Below are 25041 nucleotides of genomic sequence, written 5' to 3' on the forward strand. Positions count from 1 at the left end.
AAGTAGATCAAAAAGGACTAATTACAATAAGTTACATTCCTGCAGAGTGTCATGACTGATATGACTACTGACGAGAGAAAAAAATTAAATGTGAGTGAGTGTTTTACATCCAGTTTTGTTCAAATGTACACATATTAGTCCACATGCTAACATGCGGTCCATAAACATCCATTCCCTTCTCTGGAGAAACCATCTGAGGTCAAACTAGTGTCTTCTGCAATGTATGGCTATTATGAGTTTTATAAAAAAAAAAAATCCCCTTAAAAACATGAAATGAAGTGTCTGTTTGGTGAAAATGTGACCGGAACATATCCCACCCAATTATAAAGGACTGTTGTCAATTTTTTTTTACCTTTTCACATTACTGTAAAATTAAGAACACGTCCTTCCAAAAATGACCAAATTATAATGCAAAAAAAAAAAAAAAAAAAATCTTTATTATAATATATATATATATATATATATATATATATATATATATATATATATATATATATATATATATATATATATATATATATATATATATATATATATATATATATATATATATATATATATATATATATATATATATATATACATATATATATATATATATACATATATATATATATATAGTTTTTTTTTGTTTTATTTGAATTTACAAAAATTTGTGCAATTTATATATATATATATATATATATATATATATATATATATATATATATATATATATGATATGAAAAAAAAACACTCAATAATAAATAATATTGTAATATATTGTAATATTTCTGCATTATTGTTTTTTGTTATAATTAAAAACTAATTTCATGGTAAAAAAAGCAGTACAACTGCTATCATTAAAAAAAATTAAATCAATTTAAATAAATATATTTTTTTCCATTATAGTAATGAGAAAGTTCATCTTAATGATAATTAAAAAACAAAAAGTCACAATGCAAAAAAACTAAAAACAAAAAACTTAGCAACTCTAAAATGGGATTCGCTTAATAAAAATTAAAAAAACAAAACAAAACTAAAATAATATTATATTTATACATATACACATATTTTATATATATATATATATATATATATATATATATATATATATATATATAAAATCCTGTAATATTTATGCATTACTGTTTTTTGTTGTTACAATTATAGCAATTTCAAATGGGGAAAAAAAAATGAAAAGCAGTACAACTGCTATTATTAAAAAAAAAACAAAAAAAAAAAACTATTTAAATATTTTTTCCCCCATCACAGTAATGAGAAAGTTACCCTTAATTATCATTTTAGGAGATAAAATGCTTAGTTTTTAAGAAAATAATGATAATGTCACAATGCAAATAAATCATAGTAACCCTAAAACAGAATTCATTTTTGGGATAAAATATGCCCCAGACATATTCTCATCAGGTTTTGTGAGATTTAGCAGTGGTAAATGTTTTGAAAACCAACAAACACTTCCTCTTATAGCTTTGCAGACTATTCAAAGTGGCAGTGAATAGTCGACGAGGCTGAAGTCAAGCTTGGATACTCACACGAGCTTGTCCTGCACTTCACACCTCTCTGTACATTCAGAAAACAAAGGGGAAAAAAAGACAATGTACACAGAATAAGAAAAGCGTGTTCTGTCTGAAGGCACAGATACCTCTACGGGTGAGAGCGTATGGGGCAGGAGCTTAATACAAGGCCCAGCTGAAAGGGCATAAATCAGTGCAAGAACAGGGATTTGGGAAGGAAATGAGTGGGAATCCTTAGCTTAAACGCATCGCTCTTTCCCGCTGTGCTCCTCGTAACTCTGTTTCGGCCATCATTCGTATTAAAGTCTTAAAAATGTAGCTTGCAAGCCCAGTTCTGTCAATGGTGCATCAGTGTCCGAGCATTTCCTGTATGTACATAAAGGGTTATATAGTAATGTACAGCGGGGCCTGGTTACGGAGTGTGAGGTTTGCCGTGAACTCTGAAGCGATACAGGCAAGTGTATTCGGGATGACCCCAGTTCGACAGCACTCGCATCTCAATGATCTGAAAGGCCCTGTCGTTCTTCTCCTGGAGAAAAAGACAAAATGAAATGGGGTCAGAATTTTACTGTAGAGCTATTCCAAAACATACTAAACAGCATGCTAACTAAAAAGAAAATGCATACACTACCAGTCAAGTGTTTTTGAACAGTGAGATTTTTAATGTTTTTAAATAAGTCTCTTTTGCTCAGCAAGCCTGCTTTTATTTGATCCAAAATATAGCAAAAGCAGTAAAATTGTGAAATATTTTTACTATTTAAAATAACTGCTTTCTATTTGAATACGTTTTAAAATGTAATTTATTTCTGTGATATAAAGCTGAATTTTCAGCATCATTACTCCAGTCTTCAGTGTCACATGTTTTATTTTTTCTGGATTTCATGTTAAATTAAAACAGTGGTAATAAAATAAATGCATTAACTTTTTACCAATTTAATCAATATTTCATGTAAATCATGAAAATCAATTTTTTTCGTTTTCTGACAGAACAGAGGTGGGAATGAAATAAATGTTTCAATTAAAAAAAGGCTGGGAAATGGTGTAATATGCCTTTAAAAATAATGTTTTAATTATCCATATTATTATTTTTACTTTGACAAATACATTCTGCTATGCACATATACTTTCTTTACTAATTTCAAGTTAAACTGAACTTTTATTCGTTCAGAACAGCTCTGGATATGAAGTTTGCTGTTTGTAGCAAATGAGACTGTGGCGCTCATTTAGCCAAAGACACACAGAACATGTAGACTTCATATTAAATAGCTGTCTTTTTTGTGCTTCAGTATTCATAGATACTAGCCCATATCATGATTTGTTTAAATACACATCCCTACTTTTCTGATCTATTTATCCAAATTTAGCCAAATCCCATACAATTCCATGTTATGCAGTAAATTTCATTTTTATTACTGGATTTCATGATTCTACTCTTTATTTTACCATAACTGGGAAGATCTGGAGTGATTCTCCATCTTCTTGATAGGTGTAGTCACCCAGCAGTTTCCCTTCCTCCTGGTATTCATCATCCAATCCCTGCGGACACAGACAGCAAGACTTACATGTTGCACAACCTGGGACTACACACCACTTCTCAACACAAAAACACATTGGTTTAAGCATAAATAGCCATAAATATATGTGACTGCATGCTCATAAATCAGGTATAAGCGTGCATTCTTACATAAACAGAGAATCTGCGTGGTGCGCTGCTGATGTTTCCAGAGGGAGAGAGGCTTTTGGGAATATGCTCCAGGCAGAAGGATGTCGGGATCACGCTTAAAGAGAGCCTGATTACCAGATAACCTTGGGAGCCTTTAAACGCCCAGCAGTTTCCTGGGTACATGTCCGGCTACAAGGCAAACAGAAATTCACATCACACATCTTTTCACTTCTTACATGTTACGACAAAATATTTTTTAGCTGAAAATCAGCTACATGCTTTTAATGTCAAGCAACTTACATTTATTCAAGGTATACATTTCATCATTTCGTAAAGTTCATGCAATCCTACCCTTGCATTGCTAGCATAATGATCTACGGTTTAAGCTAAATAAAAGTTGCATATATTGATATGTATGATGTTGCTTCATGTTATAGTTCACAGCAAGTGTGTAATTGAAGGTTTTACCTGGATTACGACACGTGGTGACTGTGAGAAGTACCACAGTGGGATTCCAAACAGGCTCATCAGTGCTGTTTTTGTCTCGTATGTCTCAGAACAACGTGTGCTGAGGATACTGCCACCTACACACACACACATCAGTCACATGTAAAAACCTTTTTGAAGCACCAGCGATGCTCACATGTATGTGTTTTGTAGATGTGCTTACCTCCAGACTCCAAAGCGTAGTCCACCTGTCCAGTGCGATCCTCAGAGTACAGCTTCAGCGCACGCTGGACGATCAGCTGGACTTGCTGGGAAATTTAGGGGAAAATGACTGTTATTAGAAAAGAGATTTAAATGACATTGGTATGTTAACAAAGAAAAAAAATGGCCCATTAAACTCATTTCAATTTGTTTGTTCTTTCCTCTTCACACAATTTTCACACTTGCGTAAGATCATGTCATTCATGTCCTAACAGACTGCTTGTCGTTTGTGACCCTGGACCACAAAACCAGTCATTAGTAAAATCAGTAAAATTTTCTAAAGCTGAATAAATCAGCTTTCGATTGATGTATGGTTTGTTAGGATAGGACAATATTTGACCGAGATACAACTATTAGAAAATCTGGAATGTCAGGGTGAAAAAAACAAAACAAAAATCTATATATTGAGAAAAATCGCCTTTTAAAGTTGTATAGCAATGCATGTTACTAACTAAAAATTAAGTTTTGTTATATTTACAGTAGGAAAGTTAAAAATATCTTCATTAAACATGATCTTTACTTAATATCCTAATGAGTTTCGATAATTTTGACCCATACAATGTATTTTTGTCTATTGCTACAAATATACCCGTTCTACTTACGACTGGTTTTGCGGTCCAGGGTCAAATTTGATGTGTAAAGAACTTGATATTTTAGTTAAGAGTTGAAATTAGTAAGTCCATTTCAAAAGAGCAAGACATATACACTTCCTTAGTTTTGGGGTCAGAACGATTTTTATTTTTTTTTTTTACGATTTTTAAAGGTATCTTTTATGCTCACAGAGGTTGCATTTATTTGATCACAAATACAGGAGAAACTGTAGATACTGTGAAATGTTATTGCAAATCAAAACATCTATTTTCCATTTGAATACATATTAAAATGCAGTTTATTTCTGCAATAAAAAGCTGAATTTTCAGCATCATTACTCCAGTCTTCAGTGTCACATGATACTTCAGAAATCATTCTAATATGCTGATTTGCTGCTCAAGAAACATTTATTATTATTATCAATGTTAAAATATGTTTTGAATATGAACATTTTGTAACATCAGAAATGGCTTTAATGTAATTTTTGATCAATTTATTTATACTAGCTGAATCAAACTATTAATTTCTTTAAAAAAAAAAAAGAAAAAAAAAAAAAAAAAAACTGGTCCCAAACTTCTGAACACTAGCGTATAACAAAACAATAGTTGCTGTACCTCCTCTGACATCCCAGCAGCACCGGCGGTGTGGGCGACGGTCTGAGTAACTGTTTCAGCTGTGAACTGTTGCTGTTTGCTCTCCTGCAGCTGCAGAGACAGATTTCCCAGAATGCTGCGCTCCAGGGTCAAAAGGGTCGCGGTGAGGTCAGAGGAGCGCGTGTACTGAGATGCCAGCCATGGCAGCAGGGGCTCGGGAATCTCTGCTTCACCTCTGTCACGACCGTACAACAGCGCATACAACTGCTCTTTTACCTGTGCTGACACCTGGGGAACGAATTAGACTTTTTATACATGTATAAAATGAGAAAAGCAGGACAAATGTATTATGTGCCATATAAACATTACATACGGTTTCATGTATGGTGTCGAGTCGGTCGCATTTCCCTTTGCATCCCATCACCCCTTGCAGGTCTCCTCTGATGCGGCCCAGCTCGGCTTCCAACCTCTGAACCTCCAAGAGCAAAGCATCATGCTTCTCCTGAGAAACTCCAGCACTGCAGCGTGAAACACAAGAGCAAATATTAATACTCAGACAGAAAGTGGCCAAAGCAACTACTGTAAGCTGGTGATTTATTAGTGTATCTACCTGACAGGAGCCTGTACTGGAGTCTGTTGTGTTAGATGAATTTCCTTTGATTGAGAAGAAAAACGAGACAGAATTAGATTAATGTGAAGGATCAATAAGAAGCTAGAATGAGCAGAGTCAGGGCTCTACAATGTGACCATTTCAGTCGACTGAAAGCTACTCATGCGACTATGAAAAAATCTGCAAATCTGTGTTTGCACTGAGGAGAGCTTCAAAGGTTTCTTACAAAGTGACTTACATTGTCTGACTATAACACTATTGCCTGATTTTGCTCTATTTCGTCATCAAAAATAGTCTGAAACAAGTCACAACTGAGCCACTGCGCATCTCCATTCAAACACAGCTGTGTTTTATGAACGAATGTGTGAAATGAATCTAGTGAGTCAATGATTCAGTTTCCTATTCATAAAGACAGTCACTTGCTTTATTCCTGCATGGCTCAGCTGTTCAAATGAATCAAATGAATGAAGGATTCAGTAATTAAATCAGTGAGTAATTAAATTAGCTGCCACCTACTGGCATTTTTATTTAGTTTTATTTTTAAAGCATCTTTTCAGTCACTTAAATCATTTAATATTTGCCATTCTATTCTACTAGCATCATATCATAAACACACAGAAATGTAAAGGTAGACATGGCAACCCATCAAAATAAAAGTCTGGTTTAACTTGAAGACATTGTGCCAGAAATATATTACTACTACTACTACTACTAAACTGAAACACACAATATTTTTTAAGGGTATAATCAAACAACATTTCTTCCATGTTTTAATTTTTTAATAGCAAATTCCCCATTTTTTTTTGCCAAAAAAAAAAGTTTGCTTCATTTTCAATAATTAAAAAATAAATAAAATTAATGTTTTATGCCTTCATTTGATAACCAGGACATTTTAAATACACAACACAGAATTTCTGAGGGTAAAAAAAAAAACAAAAAAAACCTTTCATAAGGCTATTTTAAGATTACACTTGAATAAATTAAGTAAGCATTCAAATAATTAGACATGCTAAAACACACAATTTGATAACAATAAAAACATATTGTGAGAAAAAAATAAAACATTACATAGGGCCCTAAACATGTCATTTTTATTAAACCTTTATTAAATTGACATGAAATTGTATAATGTATAATTGTTTCATGATTTTAATTAATTAGACATGCTCTTTGATTAATAAAATTTAATTTAACCATTAAAAATAAGTTGATAAAAACTAAAACAGGGAAAAAAACGGAATCCAGAAAAAATAAAACGGATTTCATAGGGCCCTATAAACGTATGAAAATACATCTACAAGCCACTTGTTTTCTTCTGTGCCATCTCTGTAGTAAATATTAAATTTTGTTAATACTGATTTCATTTGATTGGTAACTTACTCTTATTCTGTTGTTTTAATTAAACATTTAACTAAAAAATAAATAAATTATATATATATATATATATATATATATATATATATATATATATATATATATATATATATATATATATATATATTTAAAAAAAAATGGACATAACAGATGACATACTTTTAATAAAGTTTGAAAAATGCCATTACAAAGGTAAAACCACAATTCCCCTGTAAATCACTTTAAGGAGTCAAATATCACCTCGTAGTGGGAAGGCTAATATTTGATCAGATATTTTGATTATTGATTAGAAGGTGTTCCTAAAAAGAAAAGTTTGCATAAAGCCCTGAGAGTCAGTGCAATTCAAAAGGTTGGGGTACCATTTTTTAAGAAACGAATACTTTTATTCAGCAAGGATGCATTAAACTGATCAAAAGTGAGAGTAAAGACATTTATAATGTTACAAATGATTTCTATTTCAAATAAACACTTATTTTCAACTTACTGTTCAGTATGTTAGTATTTTGTAAGATATTATAGTTTTGAATCAATGTAGTGATGAATGTTGTGTCCAAGTAAGAGGAGATGGGAGAACAATCACTACATTGTAATTGCAGCAATCCAACAAGACATGAACATCTGAAAAGTGTAGGAGTGTATGTTATACCTCAGTTCTTGAGTTCAGGCTCTTCAGTAGGAGTTCTAGCTCGGCTAGTCGAGCTTCAAGACTCGTCTGATGCTGCACACGCTGTTCCTCAGTCTGGAAGACACAGAGCAAAAAACTTTTTGAAAGACATCATTTGAAAGACAGAAGAGAAGTTGTGAGATAAAATAATGCCACTGGTGACAAATGAAGGCATAGAAGGGGAAGACACAGAGTAAAACAAGCAAAACAGCCATCTGAACCAGACACTAGATAAACCTTTCTAGATAAATCTAAAACTTTAAATGCTGTTAGCAGATGCAGCACTCACTCTCACTGATGTTTTCTTTAGTAATAATTTGAACCACTCACATCTTACTTGTAAATAAAACCATATGTTGTTGCAGTTTTTATTTGTCAATTTCATTCTTGTTTTTGCTTATTTTATTTGTTTATTTTTGAAATCCAAATGTGACCCTGGACCACAAAACCAACTGTGAGTAGCATGGGTATATTTGTAGCAATAGCCAAAAATACATTGAATTATCGATTTTTCTTTTATCCCAAAAATCATTAGGTTATTAAGTAAAGATCATGTTTTATGAAGATATTGTGTACATCATCTAACATGAATATATCAAAACTTAATTTTTGATTATTCATATGCATTGCTATGAACTTCATTTAGACAACTTTAAAGGCAATTTACTCAGTATTTTAATTTATTTTGCATCCTCAGATATTAGATTTTTAAATAGTTGTATCTTGCCCAAATATTGTCCTATTCTAACAAACTACATCAATGGAAAGCTTATTTATTCAGATGATGTATAAATCCCAGTTAAAAAAAAAATAAAATAAAATTACAAATATGACTAGTTTTGTGGTCCAGGGTCACAAATAAGCTTTAAAGGTAATATTCCTGAAAACAAATTAAACAGTGAAACGCAACATACAATTACATGTCTTACACATTATATTAACTATTTAAAATCCTTACGATTAATATATAATATTTTCCCATGACAAAAACATCTATTAATGCAAAAATAATGGGGAAAAAAAGCACAACATGATAAATTAAAACACTGCATAGTAACATTAAAAGTATGACAGTTCTCTAAAATATGCTTCCAACTAATTTTATATACCTGGCTTTTTTTTTTTTAAAGCTTCTTACACAACATTATAATATCAACTATATAAGTTATTTGAGTTTAGTATTTGATAAAAATTACAGTCATTTTACCCAGAAAACAAAGAATCTTTTAATACCATAAAATAAAATTAATAGTTCTGTAAAATAGGCTTACATTCAATTTTCTTTCACAAAAAGTATTCTGTGTTGATCACTGACAGACTATTTTAACAATGTCCTTACTACCTTTCTTCACTTTGAACTTGTTAGTTGTGTTGCTGTCTATGCAGGGTCATAAAGCTCTCAGATTTCATCAAAATATCTTAATTTGTGTTCCGAAGATGAATAGAGGTCTTATGGGTTTGGAACGACATGAGGGTGAGTCATTAATGACTGAATTTTCATTTTTGAGTGAACTATCCCCTTATAGACACAGATGAGTAAAACAAGATGAGAACTCATTCTGACCTCCACCCTGCTGACAGCTACTCTCTCCATCTCTCCCTTGAGTGCAGTGAATTTGGGCTCGAAGAGCTGAGTGACCCACAGGCTGAGACTCTCTCTGTCGGTTTGTGTGTTTATCTGCTTCTGAAGGTCCTGAACCAAACCCACGGCCTCCTCATGCTGCTCCTTGGCTTTCAGCTCCCCCTTCTGGATGCTTTCCCACAGCGCCGCCACACGCTGCTCCAACAGAGCCAAACGCTCATCGCTAATGGACTCTGATGCAGACTGAAAGAAATTCATGGATTGTTGTTGAACGCCTACATATCAGATTTGACTTAAGATATCATTCTATACCGACTGCTCCTGGTTTGTTACCTGTGAGATGACCGGGGATGGGATGTGTTGTTTTTCAACCAGTGGTTCTTTTGTGAAAGAAGGTAACGTGGGTAAAGAGGGAAGAGACGGGAGAGAAGGGAGTGAAGGAAGTGAGGCGAAAGAGGTGACTGCTGTTTTCCACTCTGTGAGGTTTACAGCTGGAAGGAAGGACAGAGCGATGGGCGGACCGAGGTACCACAATCCTGTAAACAGAGGGAAAGGGAAACTTTAAAAAAAACAGGATCTCTAACAATGAGTCATTGATCAAAAGCTGCTATTAGGAATTTATGGACTTTTTGGTACAAAAAAAAGGCACTTTTCCAATGTTATTTCGAAGGCATTTCGGCACTAACCAGTCAAACTGAAATCATGGATTTGAAGAGGGAGACAGAACAAACATATTTGTGCAATCCTGGATAAGTGCGAAAGTAATCAAAAGAATAAGTAAAACCATCTGGGTATAATTACGGTTGATTGCACAACTGTGGCTGTTCATCAGTGCCAGCGGTTTTATGAAGGAATGTTTGGATCATTATAAAGGTTTCTGTACCACCGCTGTCACCAAAATGAACTGCAACAATGCCTGTTTTTAATATAACTTGTCTCTGTATATTAGACTCAAACAGGAGTATTGGAGTTTACTGTTGGAAACTCAGAAGCCACACTACCATTATATATTTATATTTTACAAGGTACAGTTGCAATTAAAATTATGCAACCTCCTTGACCTGCAATACATTTTGCTTCAGAGAATAAAATGGTGGGAAAACAATTAAACGAAGGCACCAGTACACTATTGGACAAATTTTTTCAGTACACATTTGAGTAATTCTGAGAATGCCCAAAAGTCAAATTTGGTGCAGAACCTTTTACTTTTTAAAACCACCAATAAATGCTACCTGGAAGTGCTTAGAAGCTTCTGTCACCTCTCTACTGCAATCTTGGCCCATTCCTCGCTTGAAAAAACAGATCACTGATAATCTTTGGTTTTCACATTGCCACTGCCTTTTCAAATTCAACATTTTCAATGATAATTAAATCTGTAAACCGAACAGGCCACTCAAGAACATTCTATGACTCATCCCTGAAGCACGCATAAGAAGATTTGGATGTTTACTTTGGGATGATTGTCCTGCAGGAAAGTTCATTGATCATTAGCTTCAGTCTTTGGACCAAAGGCATCATAATTCTTGCCAAAATGGTCCGATACTTCAAAGAATCCATGATATCCTTCAAACTTCCTGCTACCGTAAAACAACCCCATAACAGGACTGGCCCACCTCCATGTTTGACGATGGAGATGGTGTTTTTCTGCTTATAAGCTTTGCTTTTTTTGCACCAGATATACTGCTGATCCATGGGTCCAAAAAGTTCCAGTTTGGTCATATCGCTCCATAACACATTCTTCCAGAACTTCACAAGTCCATCCAAATGAATTTTAGCATGTTCAAGTTGGCCTTTTTGTTCTTCTTGGCCAAGAGTGGTATTTAGCAAGATGCCTCAACACGAAGGCCAGTGTTGCCAAGTCTGCGGTTTTCCCGCGGAATTTGGCTACTTTAACACTGTTGCCGTGGGTTGAATCATCAATAATGTCATATTTAGCCCCTGAAACGCAAATTTACCAGGGGAACCCGACAAAAAAAGTGTGTATTTTATCCCCCAGAATGCAATTTGGCTAGTTTTGAGCTAGTTTTGAGTAGCAATTGGCCGGGTTTTGTTGTGAAAACCTGGCAACCCAGACGAAGGCAATACTTGTCTAGTGTTCTTCATATACACTGCACTGAAATGTTTGTCCTCCTTTTGTCGGGCCATCTTGCAAGTCTTTGACTGCACATTGCAGGCTTTTCCTCAGTTGCTCTGATCAAACATTTTATAATACTGTGCTTTTTTTGTTCAACACCCTCAAAGGTTTTTTGGTACAACACACTTTAAACAAAGGAATAAGGCTGCCAGCTGTGTCTCCAAGAACTTTTAATGTCTTGGAAATCTTCATGTAGTCTTAGACTCTCTAATATAATAAAACTATTTCTTCTCTATAGGTTTTGTGAGAACTAGGTTGACTTTACCATATTTGCTACTTAACTTCAGCACATGCGTGGGCTAAATGTATGTACCTGTAACACCCCAAACTAATTCTGTTTTTTAATAGAGTTTCTAAAGGCTTAATTATGTTTTAGGACAATTTTGTTCCCTACCATAAAAATAAGTGACTTAAAATAACAATATTGAATAGGGGTTGAATAATTATGACATAGCTGTGTTATTAAAAAAATTCTTGAACTCAAAGACATTACATTATATGTGACCATGGACCGCAAAGCCAGTCATAAAGGTCTTTTTTTGTTTTTAAATTGAGATTGCATAATCTGAAAACTGAACAAATAATCTTCCCACTGATTTGTTGGGACAGGACGATATTTGGTCGAGATACAGCTATTTAAAATCTGCAATCTGAGGGTGCAAAAACATCTAAATATTCAAGTAAATCGCCTTTAAAGATGTCTAAAATTGAAGTCCTTAGCAATACAAATTACTAATCAATAATTAAGTTTTGATATATTTACAGTAGAAATTGTACAAAATATTTAATGGAACATGATCTTAATGATTTTTGGCATAAAAGAACCCATACAATGAATTGTTGGCTATTGCTACAAATATACCCATACAACTGGTTTTGTAGAACAGGGTCACATATATTGACATTATCACTTTTAATATGCTAGCAAACTGCTGTAGATGCAATTTTTATAAAGTCCTAGATCTTCAGAAAAGCCTGTATTTGTCAAGTACTGTAGTCTCTGAGGGGGTTGAAAAATTTCGCTTGCAACTGTATTTTAAGTATATATATGACATGCTTTTAATTACAACATATAGCTTTTTGCAGGCCCTTTTTTTTTTTTTTAAATATAAATGAAAAATGTATTTGTTCATGTCTGACGCACCTACAACTGAAGCCTAACAAGCAACTGCGCGGTAAGGTCAATACACATTTACACTATGCAAATAAAATACTGTTACAGATGTATAACAATAATTTGCAAACATTACACATTAATACGAATCTGGTGTATCACTTAGCACCCTTTTCTGTGCAATGTTGCACTACCATTCAAAAGTTTAGGGTGGGTAAGATCTTAAAATTTTTATTTTTTTTTAAAGAAGTCTTTTATGCTCAACAAGTCTGCATTTATTTGATCAAAATACAGCAAAAATCAGTTATATTTTGAAATATTATTACAACGTAAAATAACGGTTTTCAATGAGAATTTATTTCTTTGATGCAGAGCTAAATGTTCAGCATCATTACTCAATATATTTTTCAGGATTGTCTGATGAACTGAAACTTCAGGAGAACAGTATTTACTTGAAATTGAAATCTTTCGTAAAATTACAAATATCTTTTAAATGACTTTTAATCAATTTAGTGCATCCTTGCTGAATAGAAGTATTCATTTCTATCCAAAAAAAGAAACCTGACCTCAATATTTTTGAATGGTAGTGTATATCTAAACTTTCATCTCATGCTTCATCAACTAAACAAGCAAATCCGGTTACTTTTGCTTGCTATCAGCACAGGAATGCCAGCAGGCAACTGGGTGTATCTATCTGTGAAGGACCATTTTAATGAAGAAAATCCATCTATATGTGTACAAGTAATGCTTAAGCAAAAGGTCTTGCACTTATTCCCACCTCCAAAAGTATAGCTTAGACTTAATAGCTCAAGGACTACTTCACGTAAGTGCATGTTACAGAAGTAAGTATGTAACATGCTAATGTAAATCACTGTAAATGTGTTTTTGTTCATTTTCACAGCATCTCACAGATGCTTAAATTAAATGAACTGTATTATTCCTTTAACATTATGTATTAATATATCTTCACTGGCATTATTATAAATCAGTCCAACTTGAAATCTCACCGAACAGCAGCAGTAATGGTAGTAGAAAGAGAAGAAGCTTCAGTAGTTTGGGCAGACACCTGACAGACAGAGAAGAAAATACTCTCAAAAACAACATTTATCATATGCACAAGTGACAATATTTACATCCTTAGCAAAGAAAAAACATCACATGATAATAGGGCATTATTAAATAGGCATCAAGATATTTAAACTAACAATTAAATACTTCAAACTTTTACCTGGTGAGAAGAAAGACGTTGATCAGAGACATAAGTGCTACCAGCTGATACCATCCCGTTCCCAGCCACCAGAAGGCGCCAGTCGCTGCTTTCCCTGTTCAGAGCACACGTGTAAGAGCAAAAGAGGAAGTTACATGGAGTGAAAGTTGCCTGCATGTGACACACTGACAGGTTTAAATGATTTAGGGAAGAGAATTATTAGTCAAAGAATCAGAAACAGAGATGGATGGACTCAAACCACCAGAGCTGAAAAGCTAAAAAGGAAGTGCTGGTTAAAATGATCTCAGTCTCAGCCAGAAGTAATGTGGGTTCACTGTGCTTGAAACATTATCAAGTCAAATATATGCAGAAGTCTAATAATAAGCCAAAAACCACACTGAGATGAGGAAAAAGAGAAAGTGAGAGATAAAGACAAGCATGCTGGAGTCTGAATTCATATCGACCTGGAGAACACACTGCCAACCACAGAACGGATTTCAGCTTCCGAGTCACAAACGCACCGGCTGAGCCGAAACCTCGGCAAACCCGCAGAAGCCCGTAACCTAAAAGTGTGTATCATCAAAACAGCCAAGACAGAACAAAATCATACAACATCCAGTGATTTTAGTGTTTTACATATTAGTAAAGTCTTTCAGCTAACAAATAGAATGCATAAATCATTAAAAAAAGATGACACTCAAAAGCTTCTCTACTGGAATGGGACACTGAAGTCGGTGTCTACTGGGAAAAGATCTGAAGTTGTATAACCTGTGTAAGAAACAAGGGCCCACAAGGCTGCGTATACATGGTGGGTGTAGGAATAGCGTTTATGCTCCGTGTGCATTTCCATGTGTTGTTTTCCTTTACAGTCATCACCTGTAAATCAGCAGTGATGACAACATCAACATAAAAGACTGAGTTTTATTACAGTACATGAACGGAAATAATAAATCAGATGAACAAAGTCTAAAACATACATTTATAAAATGATACACTACTGTTCAAAAACTGAGGTCATTTCTTAAAATATATTAATACTTTTATTTAGTAAGGATGCATTAAATTGATTTTGTTCTTTTGAAAGTTCTATTCAAAGAATCTTGAAAAAAAGTATCCACAAAAAAATTCAGCAGCGACTGTTTTCGAAATTTATAAGAAAAGATATTTTAAATTGTTATATTTCACAATATTACTGCTTTTGTGTATTTTTGATCAAATAAATGCTGCCTTAATGAAAATACATGAGACCTCTTTCAAAAACAACTTACCGATCACAAACTTTTGAACAGCAGAGTACATTAAAATTTCAAACTGTAAAATAATACATTCAAAATGACTGAAAACTACAAAAAAAAAAATAACATACTTCATGGTAGTAATAAAAGACTAAGATGCAAGGACAGAAAGGCTACATAAAACATCACAAATAGCTTAAGTGTCTGGTAACTTAAGGCAGTAGGTACATCCAAGCTCCCATACTCTTGATTTCCCATGGATCATCTGTCATCCTTAAACTCAGTTGTCATTCAGAATGGGTCAATCACATGCTCTGTTGACCATCAGGCTTAGGTAGGTTCTATCTATAAACTAGCCATACTAGCTCAGCAGTCAGAAACATGGACATCAACTCTAATCTAAGCATGTGGTTCACTTAACCCTTTCTAAACCTCTGAGAATGTGCTGATGTGAGTGACGTGTGTGTGTGTGTGTGTGTCTTTGTGCATCAATTATAGCAGCGCATTAATATAGAACGGTGATTAAACTGACTTGGAACTACCTGTGCATTAAACGGTTTTAATCCATACCTGCCAGCCAATTACAATTAAGTATTCAGACAGACCATGGTATAATAATATTTAATGCAATCTAGACTTCTGCTGATGCAGTTTCACTATTACATTTTTTTTTACCAGCACACAAGTCCACGCTGTTATTATAGTTGGCGGTATTTTTTTTTTATTTAGTAAATGCTTTTGTTGCTGTGGATGCATTTGCACTGAAGGATTATTTGCGTATCCTGTGTGTACTTACAGAGTGAGCCGTTGAGATTGAGATGGCTGTCTGTGGTCACCAGATCTCGCACGTTCACACTGCCACAGTAGCTGTCATGAGCTGGAAAACACACAGAGCAAATCAGCACTTGTTCACCCAAAATTCCAGCAAGCTTTTCACTTTACTTCAAAAAGAGTGAGTGGGCATGAATTTGCATGTATTACAACAAAAGGACACATAATGCAACTGATATTATTTACAAATGGGAGCTAGGAGATTATTTTCTGGGAGAGTTTTTCGACATACCCTAACTGTCTTGAACCAGATTACCTAAGAGTTCAGGCAGAGCAAGACAAGACGAGCGTTTGAGATGAAAAAATATTTAATTGTTTTGCTAGATAAGACCTTTATTCCTCGGCTGGGATCGTTTACAACCACATTTGGGATTGTTTAAAGCCGCATTTAAACTATATTTTGAAAGTTCAAACTCGGGGTACAATATCAGTCCATTATATGGAGAAAAATGCTGAATTGTTTCCTCAAAAAACAATTTCTTTACAACTGAAGAAAGAAAGACACAAACATCTTGAATCACAAGGGGGTGAGTACATTATATGTCAATTTTTGTTCTGGAAGTGGACTTTTAAAGCAATAGTGCACCCAAAAAAGAAAATTTGCTGAATATTTCCTTAGACCATCCAAGATGTAGATGAGTTTGTTTCTAAGTCAGAAGAGATTTGGAGAAATTTAACATCAGTTGCTCACCAAAGGATCCTCTGCAGTAAATGGGTGCTGTCAGAATGAGAGTCCGAACAGCTGATAAAACATCTTAATAATCCACAAGTAATCCACACCACTTCAGTCCATCAGTTAACATCTTGTGAAGCGACAATAATAAACAAATCCATCATTAAGGTGTTTTCAGTTAAAAAAAAAAAGTCACTTCTGGCCAAAGCACGACTCCATAATCCATAATAATGCTTCCTCTATAAGAAGAGAAAAAAAAAAAAAAAAAAAAAAAAAAAAAAAAGTCCACCTCCTGTTGTCTTCTCACTTCAAAATTCACCCACATATTAGTTTAGAGCTATTTTCACTTGTAAATGGTGTTTGATCTTTGTATATTTCTCTTCTGATTCAGAAAGACTACTGTTTCGCTGGAAAGAGTAATACTATGGATAGATGACTCATATTTTAGCATGAAGCAAGGGTTTTAAGTAAAAAAAAAAAAAAAAAAAAAAAAAAAGTCTTGATGGATTAGTTCCTTACAAACCTACAGCTTTTCTAGACATTAACTGATGGACTGGAGTGGTGTGGATTACTTGTGGATTACTGTGATGTTTTTATCAGCAGTTTGGACTTTCATTCTGACGGCACCCATTCACTGCAGAGGATCAGTTGGTGAGCAAGTGACACAATGCTAAATTTCTCCAAATCTGTTCTTATGAAGCAGCAAACATTTTTCTTTTTATGGTAAACTATCGCTTTAATAAAGTGTTTTGAAATATGGAGAGGTGATGTTTACAAACTGACTCGATTATATCCTCACCTGTTTTGTCAACACTGTTCAAAGAAGTGGTTATAGTGGCGTCTGCAGCTGTCTGATACGCCGAAGACACAGATGTCGAGTACGGCACTGTCGAGTAAGCCATTTCGTCCTCCTTCTCGTCTGCGTGGAACGAGCAGTTCTTACAAATATAGCCGTTAGCCAGATTAGCGTGTGCCTCTGTTTTACTGACGTCTCCATTCTCCAACAGAGAGCTGTGAGCGGTTCTTCTTCTCCGTGCTGAACACAACATTAAAAAAAACAAAAAAAAACAAATAAATTGTGTGAATCACAGAGGACTAATGATAACATGTCTTGACCTACAGGTCAGAGCAAGAATGAGTCGTTTACTCCATTAACTTAAACATAACCTTGAGTTTCCTATAAAAAAAGCTGTTTATGCATAGTTTTATAGTTTAAACAGTCATGAGTAAATAAGCAACAGCTACAGTGCAACATTTGCATGTTTCCATGAAAGATTACAAAGACAATCTTTTGAAATAATAAGAACTGATTAAAGGAGTAGTTCATTCAAAAGAGGTTCTAAAGTTTGTTTTTCATCAGAACATATTTGGAGAAAGCTTTTTTTGAGCTGTTTAGCTGTTTGACAGCAAGAGGATCCACTGATGAGCAAGTGATGTAATTCTCCAAATCTGTTCTCCAGAAGTAACAAACTCAGCTACATCCAGGATAGCCTGAGGGTGAGTATATTATTAGCAAGTTGTCACATTTTGGTGAACTGTCCCTTTAAGAAAAATCGAACAGGGTTGGTTTTGACTTCCTGTTGACTTTTCGCACACTCGAGAAAGGCCACTGACCAGAGTATGTGTGTGTCGTTGAGCTCTGTCTGAGCGTGGACTGATCCAGAAGGCTGGAGATCAGAGATGCATCACTAGCTGTACTGGTGAAACTCAGGTCTGACAGGGTCTGCTCTTTCTGAGGAGTCTGAGTCATGCTCTGAGACATACTTTGAGACTCATACACGGTTGATCCCTGCTGCTGCCTCCTGCTCCGCACAGACCTGTGGGAAAAATACAATTACATTTGTCAATTACATCTGAAAGTGAATATGCACTTGTAGCAAACCCTACACAGTCATGGGTCACTGCCACTTAAAGGGATAGTTAACCCAAAAATGCTGAAACGGCACTTTCGTGTGAACGCACATACAACAGTTAGAAGAAGCTATAAAGTTATAAATATGGATATTTTTCTTAAACTCTTCAATTTGCTTCAGGAGGCCTTTATTAACCACTCTGATCTGTGTGGAGCACTTTTTATTTTTTATTCACTGCCATTATAAAGCTTGGAAGAGCCAGGACATTTCTTAATATAACTCTGACTGTATTCATCTGAAAGATGAAAGTCATATACACCTAGGATGGCTTAAGGGTGAGTAAATCATGGGGTGATTTTCATTTTTGGGTGAACTATACCTTTTAATATTTCAAAATTTTGCAATGTTTCCCCATCTGAACATGAAAGTTGTAAAAACATGTTGCAAGTCATGTAAAATATCTGCTGTCAGGCTGATCGCATAAACATATCTTTTTGGGAAATTTCTGTAAGGCTGGAATGATTGGTATTTTCATCATGTCAATCATTTTTCTTCATTCATTTTACTCAAGCACTAACATGTCAGTCATTACAGGACAACCTCTTTTGCTACTCCAAGTTGAGATGCTGACTGTCACTACTTGTTTATTTCTAAAAATCTATAGTTGCAGAATTGCGTAATTCAATCAAATTAATAACATTTTAAAATGACACATAGTTTTAACAGTTTTAAGAGTTTAATTTTCCAATTATGATGACAAAAATACCCCACTTATCTCACGTAGAACAGTTGGCACGATGCTTTGTGGGTTTCTCGATAAGAAGTAATATTGCACACTTGGTTTGTTATCTTATACCGACAGAGAGATGAAGATCTGACCTGCTGACGCTGCTGCTGCTGGCGGTGCTGGTGCTAGTGCTGGTCTGCTTATAGGAGCCGACATTGTGATTGCTTGTGAGCTCAGCGAAGCTGCTGTCACCATACAAACCACTGCTGGTCTGTAGTCTCAAACTACGGCGAGACATTCTGGGCGAGTCGTACACGGGATTGATTTGGTGCTCCTTCTCAAACTCAAGGGCTGCAGATGAGTAACTCGAGCTGCGGGGGGGGGAAAAACATGTAAATTCAGGCAGCACAAACTGGTTACATGGCACAACCTGTGAATTACAGTTGCTCATATTTACAAGTTTAATCTTCAGACACCTGCAGTCAGTAGTGAAATGTAAACCCAGTGTGAATGCGTTTCAAATGAGCACATTTGCATGGACAAAATACTGGAAGAAAAATTCAAATTTTGAATTTGAATGACCCAGAAACATTCCAAAAACGAAGGAACGTTATGAACTTTTCAAAGCAATGAATATTCTTGAAAACTCTCTGAGGCTATAATTACAGGTGACAAATATGAGTTATGCACATGCCCAAAATCGCCCGGCCCTGAAAACTGGGCGTAGCAGTAAGGGAGGTCACAAAAGAGGCCTATGGCAACTCTACGAGAGTTGAAAGACATAGTCCTCCATGAAAGATATGGAAGACACAAACGTCTCTGCCTCAATAAATCTGACTCATTTTGGCTAGAGATGAAGATAAAGCTCAAAATGTATGAATGTGGTAACTAATTTGAGATGATTTGCTGTAAACCACGCTACCAGTCAAAGTGTTTCAACAGTAAGATTTTGAATGTTTTTTAAAGAAGTCTCTTCTGCTCACCAAGCCTGCATTTAAGTACAGCAAAAACAGTAATATTCTGGAATCTTTTTTACTATTTAAAGTAACTCTTTTCTATTTGTATATATTTTTAAAATGTAATTTATTCCTGTGATCAAAGCTAACTTTTCAGCATCATTACTCCAGTCACGTCACGTGATCCTTCAGAAATCATTCTCATATGCTGATTTGCTGTTCAAGAAACATTTATTATTATTATTATCATCATTATCATTATCAATATTTACAGTGAATGATGAATAGAAAAATCCTGAAATAAAAAGCTTTTGTAACATTATACATTTTACCACAAAATTTCATTCTTTTATTTAGCAAAGATGATTTAAATTGATCAAAAGTGATGATAAATACATTTATAATGTTACAAAAGATTCTATTAAAATGTATTAAAATGTTCTTCTTAATGTTCTATTCATCAAATAAACCTGAAAAAAATTATATATATATATATATATTTTGTTTTTTGAGCAGCAAATCAGAATATTATAATTATTTCTAAAGGCTCGTGTGACTGGAATAATGATGCTAAAAATTCAGGTTTGATCACAGAAATAAATTACATTTTAAAATATATTTAAATAGAAAGCAGTTATTTTAAATACTAAAAATATTTTAATATTTTACTGTTTTTGCTGTATTTTGGATTAAATAAATGCAGGCATGGTGAGCAGAAGAGACTTTTAAAAAACATCAAAAATCTTACTGTTCAGAAACTTTTGACTGGTAGTGAACCTGCATGTAATGTTAGCATTACCCAACATTAGAAAAATCAAGAACGTGTAAATGTGTAGCCAAATCTTTCAAATAATATTTAGAGTAAATACTTTTTTGCTAAAAGAGATCAGCTGACAAAATGTTTGGGAATCCCTGCTCTAGATTAACGCTCTCAAACACACTGCTAACAAACTGAGGAATGCTTTTATAAACATCAGGATGAAGTTTAACATCTTTAATGGCCTCCCAGCTACTAGATATAAACATCACTGAATCCTAACAGGAAGTTCACTTTCCCTGAAAAACTCATTTTCTGAGTTTAATGTATCAGTCACACTCATCACCATCTCTTTATTACAAAAGCATGAAGATGGCTAAGTTATAAACGTTTATCATAATAATCATATTGGTTTCAAGCTTCATTAAACAATCGAGAAAATGGTGACAACAGTGAAAGCTATTATATTACTACAGAAAACTAGATTTACAATATTATGGGTCATAATTTTTATCAATTCAATTTCAATTTGATTTCTTACATAAGCATTGTGTACGCATGTATATATACATCTTTCAGTCCTTTCAAGACTTTTGAAAGCAGTAAATGTGTATTACAGACAAATCTGTTTGTAGATTTGTAGAAATCTGGTTGATATGGCCAAATCAATCTCGAAAAGGCCAAATCAAAACCCTCATATTACTCTGTAGGCAGCAGTCAATAACTGATTAACAAAACAGATCAGAACATTATAATAAACAACTCAGCTTGGCAACACCACAGCAACCAGAACACAAATGCATTGCATAAACCTAGAAACGGAAATGAGAAACACAGTGCAAACATCTTAAAATAACAGACCCTTAAAGGTCATGTCTTTCTGTGAGAAATACCCATTGGACGTGCGCCACATCAGATTAGCTTGCATAAAACACACTCTCGCAAACCTAAAACTTCACAGAATTACTAGAAGGCCCTTTATCTTCAGTGCGCACACGCTCTACACCTCCAGCAATTACATCATACATGTTATATTAACTCCTGAAAGATAACTTTGCCAATTTTGCAGCTGGTTTATTAATGACATAGGAAATTAAAGGGCTCCGTTACAATCAGGATCATACTACTAAAAATAATTATATTATATAAACATACCACAAAAATTGTGTTTAAAATGCAATTATATTTTTTCCTTTTTGTGCTTGTAGGGCTGCAAAATACAAAAAAATGTGCAATTATATATCAATATAGCTATAAAATAATAATAATTTTGTTACTAAATAAAATAAAAAAATGGATAAAAAAAAAATATTACTATTATAATAGTTACCTAAAAAATAAAAATCATGTTTTAAAAAAGTTAGATGATAATAATAATAATAATAATAATAATAATAATAATAATAATAATAATAATAATAATAATAATTTTATTTTACAATACAACTGTAAAAAGTTCAACAATAATGTTAATGGCTTTCTTAATTTTCTTATTTGTTAAGCCATCATTAAACCTATTGTTTTTTTTAGAAAACATGCATTTACAGGAAAAAAAAAAAAAAAACACTTCTACAAAATTAAGACTCTGGTCTGCAAACAAATGCGCCAAATTTCTTTTCTCCCTATAGCGTGAACCATTATTGAAGAAGTTTATGCATGTTGGCTGCTTTTCTTTCACTATCTATTGTTTTTTGCAGAGAACTGTATCTTGCAAATTTATCTTGGTCTATAAAGTTGAAGTCTTCAGGACAAACACTGAAAACAAATTATTTGACCGTAGCTGCACATCAGCATAAGTGTGAGTGTCCCTTAACATGACAGAGATTTACTGCTTGATGTTTTATTGCAGCATGCCTTTTTAGGACACTGTATTGGTATGCTAACTGCATGATTAGCACACTTTTAGCCCAGATAGCAGGCATACAAAGGTCAAAGACCTCCCCAGAATCCATCTTCCACTCACACAATGAGACAAGCAACGAGTGACAGGAGGAAATCTGATTAGTGTGAACACACGGAGCTCACAGTGAGATTAAGAAGCTCAGGCTCATGAGCGTCTAAGCTCAGAGTTCACGGTGCTATTTCAGAGCGCTACTACAGGACCTGAGTGGGGTTAACAAGCAGCATCTTGATCCACTTCAGCATCATTACTGCATCAGCTGACCCTCTTGACCAATCACTTGCTTCCCACTTACTATCTTAATACTTCATCCCTCGTCCTTCAATTGACTGTTAGATATTGATTATTCTGTAACTCCCACTGCCAATATTCATACAGGAATGCACTGATTTTGAAATAGTAATACAAAAATCTTATTGACTGCGGAAAACACAGACAGAACAGTGGAATCCAGTCAAAAAAACGGAATGTACTGTGTAATGCGGAATGTTTGGATAAATTAATCAATAGTAGGTCATTACACATATTTAAATATGATTCGTTCATGTTCTGCGTGTTTCTGTGTGAATGGTGCAGATGCATGGTTTCGTTTACTACACACAGACTGAAGTGCGTAATACTACCACAACAATTAAAAAAAAATTGTTAAAACTTTATTTTATTAAGGAATAATCACACAATATTTCTTTCATGTTTCAATTTTAATAGTAAATTTGTTTGCCAACAAATAAAGTTTGTTTCATTTTCATTTGATTAAAAGATAAATTAAAATAATGTTGCATGCCTTCATTTGATAATCAGAAATTAATTCAAAGTTTATTTTTACAATATTTTAAGACGTTTTATGCATTCAGATAATTAAATGTGCTTAAACAGAATTTGTTTAACAATAAAACAGAAGGTGAGAAAAAAATAAAACATTTCATACATTTCAACACACAATTTTTGTTAAACCTTGAATAAATTGATGTTAAACTGTATAAGTTTCATAATTTTAATTAGACTTAGACTTGCTTTTTGATTAATAAAATTAACCATTTAAAAAAAAAAAAAGTTCAGAAAAATTAAAATGGAAGAAACTGAATAAAAAAAAACTAAAACAGAAAGAACGAAAAAAAAAAAAAAACTGATTTCATAGGGACCTACCTATAATTATACTGATAAGACGAACGATAGCTAATATTATCTATGCAACAACATTTTGTTTTGCATAAACATTTAAATATTAAAAACTAAATTGACAAGTTTGACACGCTTTCTGTCCATGCATTCTGTCCATAATATATATTTACATATGGTTTATGGCTGATAAACCATATAATGCCCGGTTTTATCCATACTAGTTTGTCTCTATAATACAATAATAATAATAAAAATAATAATAATAATAATAATAATAATAAAACAATTTAAAAAATAAAATATTAAATCCCTAATATGAGCTGACAGCAACATATTGGGCATTCCTTCGTATATATGGTAATGTTTGTCTTCTTGCAATTAGGTATTCGACTGATTTTTGTGATAGATTTTGTTTATTGATGAATATTTTTTGCAGTCAGGTAATTCATGGTATGTATATAGTTAGCATTTGCAGTCAACTGTTGTTTTCACTTTTATGTGATATGTTTATTGCCCTTATGTGATGTGATTTCTTGATTGCCCTTGTGTGTGTGTGTGTTTTGTCATGTGGGTGATCATGTGATTTAGGTTTGTTCTGTATATAAAGGATGAGCTGTGCATGTGTTCATTGTCTGATGAAGAGCTTTTAGGCTCGAAATGTCACCTGTGGTGAGAACATAAACATATTTTTCTACTTTTAGAGCTGTGGTAAGCCAACTTTGATCTTTTTTGCAACTTTTTGCGGCTGAGCACCCACTTTGAGCTTTTGGCCTGTTTGATGTGCGCACTTTGGGTGTAATCTTTGTGGAACATTCCTTAAAGGAGAAGTCCAGTTCCAAAACAAAAATTCACATATAGTGTACTCACCCCCTTGTCATCCAAGATATTTATGTCTTTCTTTCTTCAGTCGTAAAGAAACTATGTTTTTTTTAGGAAAACATTTCAGCATTTTTCTCCTGATATGGTGCCCCAATTTTGAACTTCCAAAATGCAGTTTAAATCCCAAATGTGGTTGTAAATGATCCCAGCTGAAACGATCTGTCATTTTCATTTAAAAAAAACAACAACAATTTAAATATTTTTAATCTCAAACGTTCACCTTGCCTTTCTCTCCCTGAACTCTGTATATTCTGACTCTGAATATGTCGAAAAACTCCAATCGTATTTTCTCCCTCAACTTCAAAAATCATTTCAAAATTATCCTACATTGCTGCAGAAGTACTGACCCAGTCT

General features: G+C 33.9%; 1 protein-coding gene across 6 annotated transcripts in view; it reads right to left on the reverse strand.

Moving 5' to 3' along the window:
* Nucleotides 1-744: 744 nt before the first annotated feature.
* The window catches only part of sun1b (Sad1 and UNC84 domain containing 1b), a 36077-nt gene continuing 11780 nt past the window's right edge, over nt 745-25041 (reverse strand). For 5 of the 6 annotated variants that reach the window (XM_051105670.1, XM_051105668.1, XM_051105669.1 and 2 more), the window contains 19 exons: nt 19226-19444; nt 18108-18310; nt 17293-17529; nt 15786-15866; nt 14523-14630; nt 14219-14317; nt 13776-13869; nt 13555-13613; nt 9633-9835; nt 9282-9542; nt 7700-7792; nt 5680-5723; nt 5443-5587; nt 5091-5357; nt 3848-3932; nt 3646-3761; nt 3199-3366; nt 2958-3050; nt 745-2043 (listed from right to left, as the gene is read on the reverse strand). In XM_051105670.1, coding sequence (XP_050961627.1) covers nt 1927-2043; nt 2958-3050; nt 3199-3366; nt 3646-3761; nt 3848-3932; nt 5091-5357; nt 5443-5587; nt 5680-5723; nt 7700-7792; nt 9282-9542; nt 9633-9835; nt 13555-13613; nt 13776-13869; nt 14219-14317; nt 14523-14630; nt 15786-15866; nt 17293-17529; nt 18108-18310; nt 19226-19371 — 2619 coding nt within the window. In that variant the 5' untranslated portion in view covers nt 19372-19444 and the 3' untranslated portion in view covers nt 745-1926. The remainder of the gene's footprint in view (nt 2044-2957; nt 3051-3198; nt 3367-3645; nt 3762-3847; nt 3933-5090; nt 5358-5442; nt 5588-5679; nt 5724-7699; nt 7793-9281; nt 9543-9632; nt 9836-13554; nt 13614-13775; nt 13870-14218; nt 14318-14522; nt 14631-15785; nt 15867-17292; nt 17530-18107; nt 18311-19225; nt 19445-25041) is intronic. The other variant, XM_051105672.1, reaches the window with a different exon arrangement.

Source organism: Labeo rohita, chromosome 3 (assembly GCF_022985175.1).
Source record: "Labeo rohita strain BAU-BD-2019 chromosome 3, IGBB_LRoh.1.0, whole genome shotgun sequence".
Lineage (NCBI taxonomy): Eukaryota > Metazoa > Chordata > Actinopteri > Cypriniformes > Cyprinidae > Labeo > Labeo rohita.